At 43.0% G+C, this 12,580-nt stretch overlaps 1 protein-coding gene across 2 annotated transcripts in view; it reads left to right on the top strand.

Annotated features, from left to right (window-relative positions):
• NOD1 (nucleotide binding oligomerization domain containing 1) overlaps positions 1-12,580 on the top strand; it is a 126,264-nt gene that overhangs the window by 68,999 nt on the left and 44,685 nt on the right. For both annotated transcript variants that reach the window (XM_075316635.1, XM_075316634.1), the window contains exons 2-4: positions 3,323-3,545; positions 7,549-7,723; positions 10,113-11,901. In XM_075316635.1, coding sequence (XP_075172750.1) covers positions 3,369-3,545; positions 7,549-7,723; positions 10,113-11,901 — 2,141 coding nt within the window. In that variant the 5' untranslated portion in view covers positions 3,323-3,368. The remainder of the gene's footprint in view (positions 1-3,322; positions 3,546-7,548; positions 7,724-10,112; positions 11,902-12,580) is intronic.

The following is a 12,580-nucleotide window of genomic DNA, read 5'->3' as shown; positions in this document are numbered from 1 at the left end:
TCTCCATAAATTATGGAGTGAAAGATACCAGAACAGAGAGAGCGGTTAAATATTTTAGGTAGTGACAACCAGGGAGAGAGATTGGAGGAGATGTGGTGAAATAGGGTTACTGGAGCAGGCTGTAGGATGAGAAGAAGCAAGGAACCTGGTAACTTTTTGTTCTGTGACAGGCTCGAAGGTTGAAAGTGAACTTGAGGTGCAGGAGGTAAGGGGATCCAGGCTCACAGGAGGCTGCAAAAATGTCTGGACTGATGGTATCCCTCCCAGAAAATATGTGGCCAAATCGTCAGTGCTGAGATTGGTTAGCGGGGCCTGTGCTTTAAGGCTCAGGAGGGAGTGGAAAGTTTTTAAGCATCACTTTTGATCGCCTGCTAGTGATTTGATGAGGATAGTGAAGTAGACTTGTTTAGCCAGATGGAGAGCAGAGATATAAGTTTTAAACATTAACTTATAGTGGATGAAGTCTTTTGCTAAAAGTAATTTACTCCGATGTATATAATGCTAATTATAATAAATGCCAAAAATAGTACCCTCGTGGGATGGTAACTATGCTATCAGTGTCTGCTAGTTGTGTTTGTGTAATGTACTTGGTAGCACTTCAGAGCCAGGTACGGCATGTCTGTAGCGGGAGCATTTTCTCCTGGCTGGCTGCTTCGCTTTCATGGAGGCTTTGATGAAATCACAGATTAATGATTAACAGGTTCTAAATAATCTTTTATAAAAGGTCACAAAAGGAATGAATATGACCTAAGACAATGCAGATGTACAAAATCAAATATTGGCTTTGAACAGTATTGTCTAAATTTGTAAACGAAATAGGAGCCTTACTTCCCCACACTTTGTTCCGGGTATGTCAGAAGGGCCACATTATTGAACGTCAAAGCTATATTTAATTTATTTTGACAGTTTTTATTTTTTTGGGCTTTGCGCAAAATTAATGAATTAAGATCACCCTTTTGATTATTTTTGTGTGAAAAAAAAGTAAGTGAATGCCACAAGCCAAAAAATAAAAGCACCTTAAAAAAACAAACAAATGCAAATGATGAATCTGGCCCTCTGTTTGGACTGTTTCTTGAGTCTATTCTCTGTGAAGCCTTGAAGACATTTTTGAACCCTTTACACCACATCACTATTATCTAATTTGGGATTCAGTTCACAAACTATGTATCCTACAGTAACATCCTATAACAAATCCGAATGGAAGTGGATTGAAAAAGAAAAATGTCACTAAATTTAAATAGCAACCCCCATTTCATTAGAAAGAAAAAATAAAAATGCAGCTGAAAAGTTATAAAAAAAAAAAAAAAAAAAAAAAAAAAAAAGGGACAGCTCTTTTATCAGTTTTGAGGCCTAAATCTGAAACACATTGTATTATAGATTTATATAGAAGTAATATTACTCTGGATTTTATCTCTATTGTAAAACACTCTACAATCACATTTGTTTCTGCAAAAACTGTTATATTATATACTGTGCTATTTCTATGCTAATTTAGGCCTTGACTAGTCGATGGGGTGTTAGTTCCCTAACTAGTTGGCCCTCTTTCCATGTTATCACACCCCTGTGGGCGTTAGCACATGATTTCCATGAGCCTGCATCTACATCAGCTACTGGATATCTCACGCATGTGAGGGGCTTTGTTCACTCACATTGAGCCTCTTCTGAAGCTGGGTGTATGTGTCCTGGCTTGAGCGAGGCACACTGCACATGATCAGAAGAATAACTTCCGCACTTCCAATCATGCGCAATGCCCCTCTCTGAAGCCAGGATGCATAGATTCAGCTTTAAAAGAGGCTCAAGGTGAGAGAAAAAAAGCCCCGCGCATGCGCAAGATTTCCAGTAGCTTGCGGTGACCCCGGCTTGTTAAAATCTTGTTATCATGCCCCACCAACTAGGCATGGCGCTAATTAGCATAGGAACAGCTCAGTTTACAAGTCTTTTTTTTTTTTAAACATTGATTTTAGTGAATGTTAGGCTGGGGCCACACGGGCACTACTGCGATCCACTTGCATGAGACTCGGCTCGTGCTGGCAGTACAGCAGAGCCGAGTGTCATGCCTGTGTCCTTGCAACTGAGGTCCGTTCGTGCGAGCAGACCTCAGCTGCGGGGGGCGGGCCGGCACTCAGGAGGGGAGGGAGGGATTTCTCTCCCTCTCGCCTGTGTAGCCGGCTATTGCCATTCTCGCACTGCACTAGCAGTACACCGGTGTACCGCGAGTGCAGTGCGATTTTTCTCTCGCCCCATTCACTTGAATGGGTGCGAGAGAAAGAGACTCAGCTTACAATCGCAGCATGCTGCGATTGTTTTCTCAGTCCGATTAGGGCTGAGAAAATAATCGCCCATGTGTGCTGACACACAGGCTAGAATTGGTCCGAGGGGAATGCGATGTTTAATCGCACTCCACTCGCACCGATTTTCTCGCCGTGTGGCTTAGCCCTTAGGGAGGGAATTTGGGCATACAGGTACGGGTGCTGCTGGCTTGGAGGGCATAAGGGACCTGACAGGTTCCCTTTTAATTATAGATGGAGTCTAGAAACCTTCCATCCAGCACTCTGAGTAGTATTTAGTGGCCACCATGCTGACCATGGGCGGATATGATGTTTTTGTAGTGACAGATCAAGCTCTTAAACGTTACTTCAGCAAAGTATTCTTTTAAGAGTGTGCATATTTATGCAACCACCTTATTTTAGTTCTTTATGTTTCTTTTTCCACCCGAAAAGATTTTAGTTTATTTTTCAATTGAATTGTATAGATTATATTTTACATTAAAGGTGGAGAAAGTTCTGAAATTAATCTTCTTGGTAGAATTTTTTTTTTCTTTTACAGGAAGATAACCTAGCATTGTAACAGGGGTGTTTTTTTTCTGATCCATTGTTTTTAAAGTTCATTGTCTATTAAATGTGACCGCAACCACCATGGACACTTTCTTGGCTTTTCGTGGCTCTCATACAAAAGGTGTTAAACTACAGAACACATTAGAGCCTCTGACTGCTGTTTTTGTTTTACTCTTTATGTTCAGAGTGGGAGAGATGTTGGTCATCCCCTCCACTTTAGCCCAGATTCCTTGCAGCGAAAAAGAAGAAAGGACCCACATTGTAAAAATCAGTGGTGGTCCAAAAGATCTTGAACGCAATAATTGGTCATGAATGTCTTTCAGTGGAATACCACTAAAATTAAGTTATGGGTTTTTATAATTCTTCTTTTAATCATTAGTAGACCCAACAGTATAATCTCCACTTGTCGGATATAAACCTGTTCGACTGCATAACTTCTTTATTTTTTGCCTGTCTATTTATTTAATTTATACTATTATTTATTTTAGGGAAATGCTAAAAGTTGGTGAAGAATTGTGATGTCGTATCAGGACAATGGAACTAAAGCAGCCAAGGCCACAGTCTTATGTTCAATTAGTTACTAGAAGTCGAGAAACGTTGGTCAGTCTAATCGGAAATACCAAGTGTTTGCTTGACAATTTCGTCCACCATGGATATTTTTCCCTTGAAGATTCAGAAATCGTTCTACAGTTTTCTACGAGGGCAGACCAGGCAAGTCCTCTGACTCATGTAAAAAGTGTAAAGTTTATTTTTATACAGAGATGAGATCAGTACCCTTGATTTATAGCACTGTATAGTTTAGGTTTGGCCGGAGTTATTATCTAAAGGGAAATTTTTCCCACATTAACTTATTACGTGGGTAATAGATTGGAATATGGCATCATAGGTGGCAATTAGTTGGAATTATCATAGTGGGGTTTTTTTGTGGGGGCAGGGAGGGTTTGCCGCTATTTCACCCTCTGTTTACAAACTTGTCCATCATCTACCACTTGCAGTACACCATTGATTTCACTGAAAATCATTTTTAGATAAAATTTCCTGTTAAAGGGAACCAGTCATCTCTGAAAACATAATTTCCCTTTAGGTATAAGCTTAATCTGCAATGCTGTTATAATGCTGCTTGGCCACCTTACTGCAAGTTAGCTGCCTAGAGAAAATGAACTTATGTCCTCCTAGGAGCCTCCAGCTGTCATCCTTAGGGGCGTGCAATACACTGGTTATGGACACCTCTCACAGCACTACTCGTTATTAGAGATAGGCGAATCCCCCAATGTTCTGGTGGTATTCACTGCACTGCTTGTCACTCAGCAGTCTTTGGGTGTTTTCGACCATGTTCGCGGTGACGTCAGGGTTCACCCAAGTCAATGGCTTAGCTATGGTTTGAACTTTGACTGTCACTGTCAGCCTGCTTCTCACTCTGAATAGACCTATTACATAGTGATGAAGCAGAGCTGACATTGCTCTCCCTGTGGAGTACATCGGACAAAGGATTTTTTTTTATAATAAAGATGGAGTCTCTAAATGTTTTTTTTTGTTTCTAATAAAAAAAATGTTTTCTATGTTTTGTGTTTTTATTTTTGTTTACTAGAATTTCATGGTGGCCATGTCTAATGTGGCGTAACACCATTAATTTCTGGCTCAGTACCAGTTGAGAATACAAAGCTGGTATCAATCTCTTTATTATTTAGTGTGCCACCGCCATCAGGGCCGCTGGACGAGCCGAGTAAAGCACCTGGAAATGGCGCTAAGAAACAATGCGCCATTTCCAGGGGCGGCTGCGGGAATCCCAACCCCCAGCTGCCTGGTTTTACCTGACTGGCGATCTAAATACAGCCGGAGCCGACGCATTTTTGTTTTAATTATTTTTTTAAATAATTAAAAAAAAATAAATGAATGGGCTTCCCTGTATTTTGATTGCCAGCCACTGTAAAACCAGGCAGATAGGAGTGGCAGCCCGAAACCATACGCTTTATCTGCTCTTAGAATCAAAAGTACCATGGAGCGCTAGGTCATTTTTTTAAAATTATTTATTTATTTTTTACAGTTTTATGTGTGTGAGGGACCCAACAGCCAATCACAGACGTGGTCACGCAGAATGGGCGTCTGTGATTGGCTGTTGAAGTAACCTGGAATCTACCCATACATTCTAGATGCTAGAATGTATGGGCTGGTTTCAGAATACTCTAGCAACCAATCATAGATGCCCACTCTGTGACAGTGTCTGTGATTGTCTGTTATTTTAACACTAAAATAGAACAACAATGCAGAGAAAAAAATATTTTATTAGAAATAAAACCGAAGAAATTTAGGACTCCATCTTTATTACCCAAGAAAAACCTCTCCGACATAGTCCAAAGGTGGGCGAGGATCTTCAGCTCTTCTACATCTGTGCGAGGATACAGACAGGTCTGCTCACACAGACTCAGGTACAGATTCAGCTGAGAGCTGTCAGAGGCTTCACCCGAGTGCACAGCTGAGGCCGGTCAGCTGTGCCCCCCGGTAACCTTGATTAACTTCACTGCAACACTGCCGTAAAGTGAGTGCTTGTCGGCAGTGAGAGCGCTGACTTCAGAGTCAGGGTTAGCCGAGGGCACAGCTGTCATCACTGCTTTCACAGCCAAAAAGCGGTCACTTTCGGCACTGTTGTCACAACAACATTCACGCCAGACTGGTCACATGGCTATGATGTCATATAAGGTCCTGTAACCTACGAGGGAACAACATTCACACCAGACTGGTCACATGGCTATGATGTCATGTAAGGTCTTGTAACCTATGAGGTAACAACATTCACACCAGACTGGTCACATGGCTATGACGTCATGTAAGGTCCTGTAACCTATGAGGTAACAACATTCACACCAGACTGGTCACATGGCTATGACGTCATGAAAGGTCCTGTAGTCAGTCGAGGTTACCCGGGGGTACAGCTGACTGTGCCTGCTCATCTGTTTAAGCAGACCTGTGTTTGTCTCCTCGCACAGATGTAGGTTTTTTTTTTGTTTTGTTTTTTTTACAGCTCCTGGACCTGAACTGTAACACAAAACTCATGTTCAGGACCTTGTGCACGAACACTATGTGTTCGGTACTAACCCTGAACTTTACAGTTCGGCTTTGCCCATCCCTACTCATTATACTGCGAGTGGTGACTGTAAGCACACCTTGGCACTTTTACAGCCGCATCTGCGGCTCATCTGTGCAGAGCAAGCTGCCGTAGTGCCAGGGCGTGTTAACAGTAAAGTGAGCATTGCTGTAAGCTGTGACTATAACCATTCCATGCACTCCCCTAAGAATGAAAGCAGACGGCTTCTGGTATTAAATAACTTAATTTTCTGCCAGCAGCCGCACTTTCAGTAAAGGCCCCGTCACACTAAGCAACATCGCTAGCAACATCGCTGCTAACGAACAACTTTTGTGACGTTGCTAGCGATGTTGCTGTGTGTGACATCCAGCAACAACCCGGCCCCTGCTGTGAGGTCGTTGGTTGTTGCTGAATGTCCTGGGCCATTTTTTAGTTGTTGCTGTCCCGCTGTGAAGCACAGATCGCTGTGTGTGACAGCGAGACAGCAACAACTAAATGTGCAGGCAGCAGGAGCCGGCTTCTGCAGAGGCTGGTAACCAATGTAAACATCGGGTAACCAAGAAGCCCTGTCCTTGGTTACCCGATATTTACCTTCGATACCAGCCTCCCCCGCTCTCACTGCCTGTGCTGCCGGCTCCTGCTCTGTGCACATGTAGCTAGCTGCAGGACACATCGGGTTAATTAACCTGATGTGTGCTGTAAGTAGGAGAGCAGGGAGCCAGTGCTAAGCATTGTGCGCTGCTCCCTGCTCTGTGCACATGTAGCTGCAGCACACATCAGGTAATTAACCCCATGTGTGCTGTAAGTAGGAGAGCAGGGAGCCAGCGCTCAGTGTGCGCTGCTCCCTGCTCTGTGCACATTTAGCTGCAGCATACATCGGGTAATTAACCCGATGTGTGCTGTAGCTAGGAGAGCAAGGAGCCAGCGCTCAGTGTGCGCTGCTCCCTGCTCTCTGCACGTGTAGCTCCGTGCGGTGGTAACCAAGGTAAATATCGGGTTGGTTACCCGATATTTACCTTAGTTACCAAGCGCAGCATCTTCCACGTGGCGCTGGGGGCTGGTCACTGGTTGCTGGTGAGCTCACCAGCAACTCGTGTAGCCACGCTCCAGCGATCCCTGCCAGGTCAGGTTGCTGGTGGGATCGCTGGAGCGTCGCAGTGTGACATCTCACCAGCAACCTCCTAGCAACTTACCAGCGATCCCTATCGTTGTTGGGATCGCTGGTAAGTTGCTTAGTGTGACTGGACCTTAAGGCGGCCAGGCAGCATATAAAGCTATTAACCTGAAGATTAACCCTCTATCTACAGGTAAATATATCACTGTGCTCTCGCAACAGTAAAATGATTGTTTCACCTGGTAATATGACATCACCAAGGAGAAGGAGTCAAAAAAGATTGTTAAAAAAGAGTTTTAGTCAAGTGCCTATTATATTGGAATTGTAGAGCTTTCAGTAGTTTCTTCTAGAATATGCAATGTCTGTCTGTGTTTGATTACTAAAAACCATTATAGCCTTTAAAACCTGATGCAGTATATAGTCCAATGATTTTCTCTAAGCCCCTTAGATGTAGACCACATACTTTTAAATGACATGACATCTTTAATCTAACATGTAAACTATTTATTTTGTTACAGGTTCGTCAGATCCTTGACCTGGTAGAAAGTAAGGGGGAGGAAGCTGCTGAGTATTTCATATATGTCCTTAAAAAAGTGCCTGAAGCTTACTTTGATCTGAACCCTTGGTTAGCAGAAATTGATTTTCAACCATCTGAACAAATACAGCGTTTACATATTATTAACACTGATCCCGGTAGGAGATTCTTCTTATCAACTCGAACCAATTGTTGTGTATGGTAACTCGTGATTTACTGCTTATGACTTAAGGCCACTTTACATGCTGCGATATCGTTACCGATATCGTTAGCGTGCGTACCCGCCCCCATCGGTTGTGCGACACGGGAAAATCGCTGCCCGTGGCGCACAACATCGCTCAGACCCGTCACATTACTTACCTGCCTAGCGACGTCGCTGTGACCGGCGAACCGCCTCCTTTCTAAGGGGGCGGTTCGTTCGGCGTCACAGCGATGTCACTAAGCGACCGCCCAATCAAAGCGGAGGTGTGGAGATAAGCAGCCGGAACATCCCGCCCACCTCCTTCCTTCCCCATTGCGGCCGGGACGCAGGTAAGGAGAGGTTCCTCGTTCCTGCGGTGTCACACGTAGAGATGTTCGTCGTTCCTGCGACAGCACACAACATCGTAACTGCAGCAGCAACGATAAGTGAGATTAGGGGGGATGTCACTGATTAGCGATTTTGAACGTTTTTGCAACGATTCAAAATCGCTAATAGGTGTCACACGTAACGACATCGCTAAAGCGGCCGGATGTGCGTCACAAATTCCCTGACCCCAACGAGATCGCTCGAGCGATGTCGTAGTGTGTAAAGCGGCCTTTAGGCTGAGTTCACATGTCTAGTAATCATCCATTAGAAAGGATCCAGCAGCAATCTGTTGCCAAAAAAGTTATACAAACACAACTTTTTTTGTCCGTTTTGAAGAAAAAAGATTTTTGCAGGATCTGTTTTTTAACAAGAGAATCTATGGAAAATGGATTGCTAACTGATTGCTATTTATCTTCCATGTGAAACAGATCCAGTAAAAATAAAACCAGAGCCTTTACAAATGAAATAAAACTTCATGGATAAATAGCAATCAGTACCCGATTCATTTAAAGTTTTTACGCCACTATTCTGGCGTAAAACCTTTCGAATGTTGCATAATTTTGGCATATAATTGAAGAGCAGCCTCTAGTTAATATGATGTGATTTTTGGCATTCTCACGCCATTTTCACCCAGCTTTGACAAAGTGAGCAAAGCTAGGGCAGGATGGGCATGTGACGATCGCCATTCATCAAATTCAGCAGGAACTGGAGTTGGATTTGTGTCAAGGTGCATATTGAGATGCACGTCACTCGTCTGATGTTCCTGAATCAGTATTGTCTGACTCCAGCACATCTCCTCATCTAGACCGACTGATGAATTGGTGCAAGTGTCAAACCTTCTCTCCAGAGGAGAAAGTGCAGCTGGTTTATGTCTCTTATTTGCCAACTTTGCTGTGTTTATATAGACAGAAAACACTGTACTAGTGATAGTACATGGACTCTCACCTTCTTCTTGGATGCCATTTCAGTTGCCTGGGCTGTCATTATAGTACATACATCTAAGGTTTAACCTCCGACATACTAGGATTTAGAACTGAGACACCTAATGTCTTAAATTCAATGTCTCTGGCCTCTGTGATGATGGTATCCTGGTTAGCAGGTGACCCCTAATGCCAATTAATGACTTTGAAGGTCACATGCATGCTGTAGCAAACCTCATCACTGTGGGACAACTAACGAAAACCAACAGGGCTGAAGCGGCGGGGGATTAGTCAAGTGAATATAAGCTATGTTGTAATTTTTTCACATCCTCTGCTATCTGTTCTTATTTTTTTCTTTAAAATCTTGGACCGTCCTTTTAAAAAAAGGTGTGCTGTGGTTTTGAAAGAAGGGCTCCTTTTGCCAAAGATTAAAGGGGTTGTCCACTACTAGGACAACCCCTTCTGATTCCATGTTTCCCCCAGGTAAAATAATAAAGACTATATTCACCTCCCGTACCGGCGCTATTCCAGCGGGGTCCGGGATCACGGTGCTGGGACAAACATGGGGTTGTGACGTCACGCAAGCCCCACATCCAAACAGCACCGGCTACCTTCTCCCTGCCTTCGGACCAAGCGTGTTGATTAACAGGAAGTGAGTACTGCAGCTCACTTCCTGTTGATTACTCGTTTGGTCTGAAGGTGGGGAGAAAGAGCCGACGCTGATTGGACGCGGGGCTCGCGTGACCTCACAACTCCATATGAGCCCCAGCACCCAGATCCTGGACACTGCTTTAACGGCGCAAATATGGAAGGTGAGTATATTCATTATTATTTTACCTGGGGAAAACGTAGAATTAGAAGGGGTTGTCCTAGTAGTGGACAGCCCCTTTTAAAGGTAGTCCTTTTTTTAATACTGCATAAGAATAATAAGGCATCAGCATTTTTCCCATCAAGTTACATGAACATTGATTATTGAACTTAGTCCATAATATGCAAAACAAATTAGTCTTTTATATGTGACGTCACTTGTAATTAAGATTTTTCTTTTATATCTTCCAGTTACTTTGTATAGCAAGAAGCTCAAACAAGAGTTGTGTAGTGATTCCAAATTTGTAAAGTCTTACTCTCTAGAGGAGGAGTTGATGCTTCAAGAAACTTATGTTAATGGAGTTATGGAACTAATTAGTGACAGAAATGAAAACATGGGACAGTTAAAAGATCTAGGCTCTTTGTTTGATGACACTGGAGTGATCAATGAAGAAGGAGAAACTACGTTCATTTATGGAGATGCCGGCATGGGAAAGACTCTTCTGATCCAAAAACTACAAAATATGTGGGCGAAAGGAGAATCTTATTCTGATGTTAAATTTTTTTTTAGGTTTCGCTGTCGGGCGTTTATATTTTTTAAAGCTGACACTGTGCTTTCTTTGAAGGATTTACTGTTCAGATACAACTGCCATCCAGATCACGACCCAGAAGAAGTTTTTCGATATATTTTGACATTTCCTGAAACAGTAATGTTCACTTTTGATGGCTTTGATGAAATGCATTCCAGTTTTGACCTAAACAACATTCCAGAAGTTTCCCTTCCTACAGACACCGTACACCCTGCAGCATTATTCATGCATTTACTGAGTGGCAAATTGTTGAAAGGATCAAGGAAAGTCTTAACTGCAAGAACGGGTTGTCAGGTGTCAGGAAAATTTGTTCGAAAGAGAATCATGCTTCGGGGTTTTAGGACGGATAACCTAATGGAGTACACTAATTTATTCTTCAAGGACCCTAGTGTTCAAATGCGTGTTTTAAGTCACTTAAATGCCAACCACAATTTTAGTAGTTTGTGTTCTATCCCCTTGTTTTGCTGGATAATATTTAAATCTTATCAACATTTCCACTTTATAAATGATGGTCCTGAGTTTTCCAGCAGGTCTGTGACACTTACTGATATCTTCTTACTCATAGTTGAAGTTTACTTGAACTTATCTACCAAAGGAACTAACAGAGGTCAGCTTGAAACTTACAAGAGGGGTAAGGAGACTTTGCTGTTGATAGGTAAGCTTGCCAATACTGGAATGGACAACTCCTGCTTTGTTTTTAACTATGATACCATCACATCTCTAAAGATCCCAGAACAAGATCTGAAGTTGGGTTTTCTTAGAACTGTAAAAAGTTATGACAAATGTGAAGAAAATGGCTCTTTTGAATTTTTCCATGTGACGCTTCAGTCATTCTTTGCAGCCTTATTTCTTGTGATCGACAGTGGAACCAGTACCACGGACCTGTTGAAATATTTTGGTCATTGTGCACACTCCCAACAAGAGGAAGTTTCAGCCAACCTTATTTCGTGTGTCTGTGCAAAGAAGCACAAGCAGGGTGATCCTTTTGCTAATAATGATCACTTACAGTTCATCAACCTCTTTCTCTGTGGGCTACTTTCAAAACCAAAACAAGTTCTATTTAGACATCTAGTGCCATCTTCAGTCTTAAAAGTAAAGCGAAAAGCTCTTAAGCAACAGCTATTTAGAAGTGTCAAATTTCACTTAAAAAACCTGCCCCGCTCAAAGTTTATGGGATACAACCGTGTACACGCATTGACTCACTTTATATGGATGGCACGATGCATATGTGAGACTCAAAGTGAGAAGGTCGGGAAACTTGTAGCCAAAGGAATATGTGCAGATTACATTAAGCTAAGCTTTTGTGGAGCTTCTTCTTCTGATTGTGGTGCCATCTCTTTTCTACTGAATCAGTACCAAAAACAAATTGCTTTGGAGTTGGACAATAATAATATAAATGATTATGGAGTGAAAGAGTTAATACCATGCTTCCGAAAACTCACTGTAGTTCGGTAAGAAGTCTAATGTTTTTATTGTTTCAATTTTGGAGCAGTCATTTTAATAAGGTTCAGTTCTCTCAATATTTGCACATAAATTTGTCATTATTTAGGTTTGTATTATATACAAGTGTGACTCGCCCACCCCAGGGCTCTGGGACACCCGGTGCCGGGCCGGACTAGTCGGGGGGTAGTCAGCGGTGGCAGGGCCCGACTCCGTGACCCTGGCGGGGTCAACTAATATGGCGGCTGTGGGGGTGATGATCAACAATTAAGTTTATGGAAGATTTGTGACGCCACCTGTGGATTGCGGCTATGGAGCCGCCGCTGCTGGATGGGACCTCCGGGGCTGATGGATTAGCAGCTGGGATGGTTCTGCTCCCCACAGGTGGAACGGTACCCGGGGGCAACTGTTGGTGCTTATGAAAGTCTATGCAATGGTGGTGCGGTGTAGAACAAAAGGGAGGCGACACCAGGAGTTGCAGTTTCAAGGTCTTTACTCACTGTTGCCAGGTGCTGGAATTCACTACCAGGTGCCTCCGCCGATCCCAGGTAGGTTTGAAGGTGAATACCTGTGCACTGCTTTCTGTGTCCCGTCCCTTGGCTGACTTCTTAGCCTCGACTTTGATAGATGAACTAGTCTTGGCCTCTGCCCAGAATCTGGTCAAGAGGACTTGCCTTACAGGAATCTTGA

This window comes from Anomaloglossus baeobatrachus, chromosome 6, assembly GCF_048569485.1.
Source record: "Anomaloglossus baeobatrachus isolate aAnoBae1 chromosome 6, aAnoBae1.hap1, whole genome shotgun sequence".
Classification (NCBI taxonomy): domain Eukaryota; kingdom Metazoa; phylum Chordata; class Amphibia; order Anura; family Aromobatidae; genus Anomaloglossus; species Anomaloglossus baeobatrachus.
Note: the sequence above shows the minus strand (reverse complement) of the source record. Positions and strands in the feature narration are given on the sequence as shown.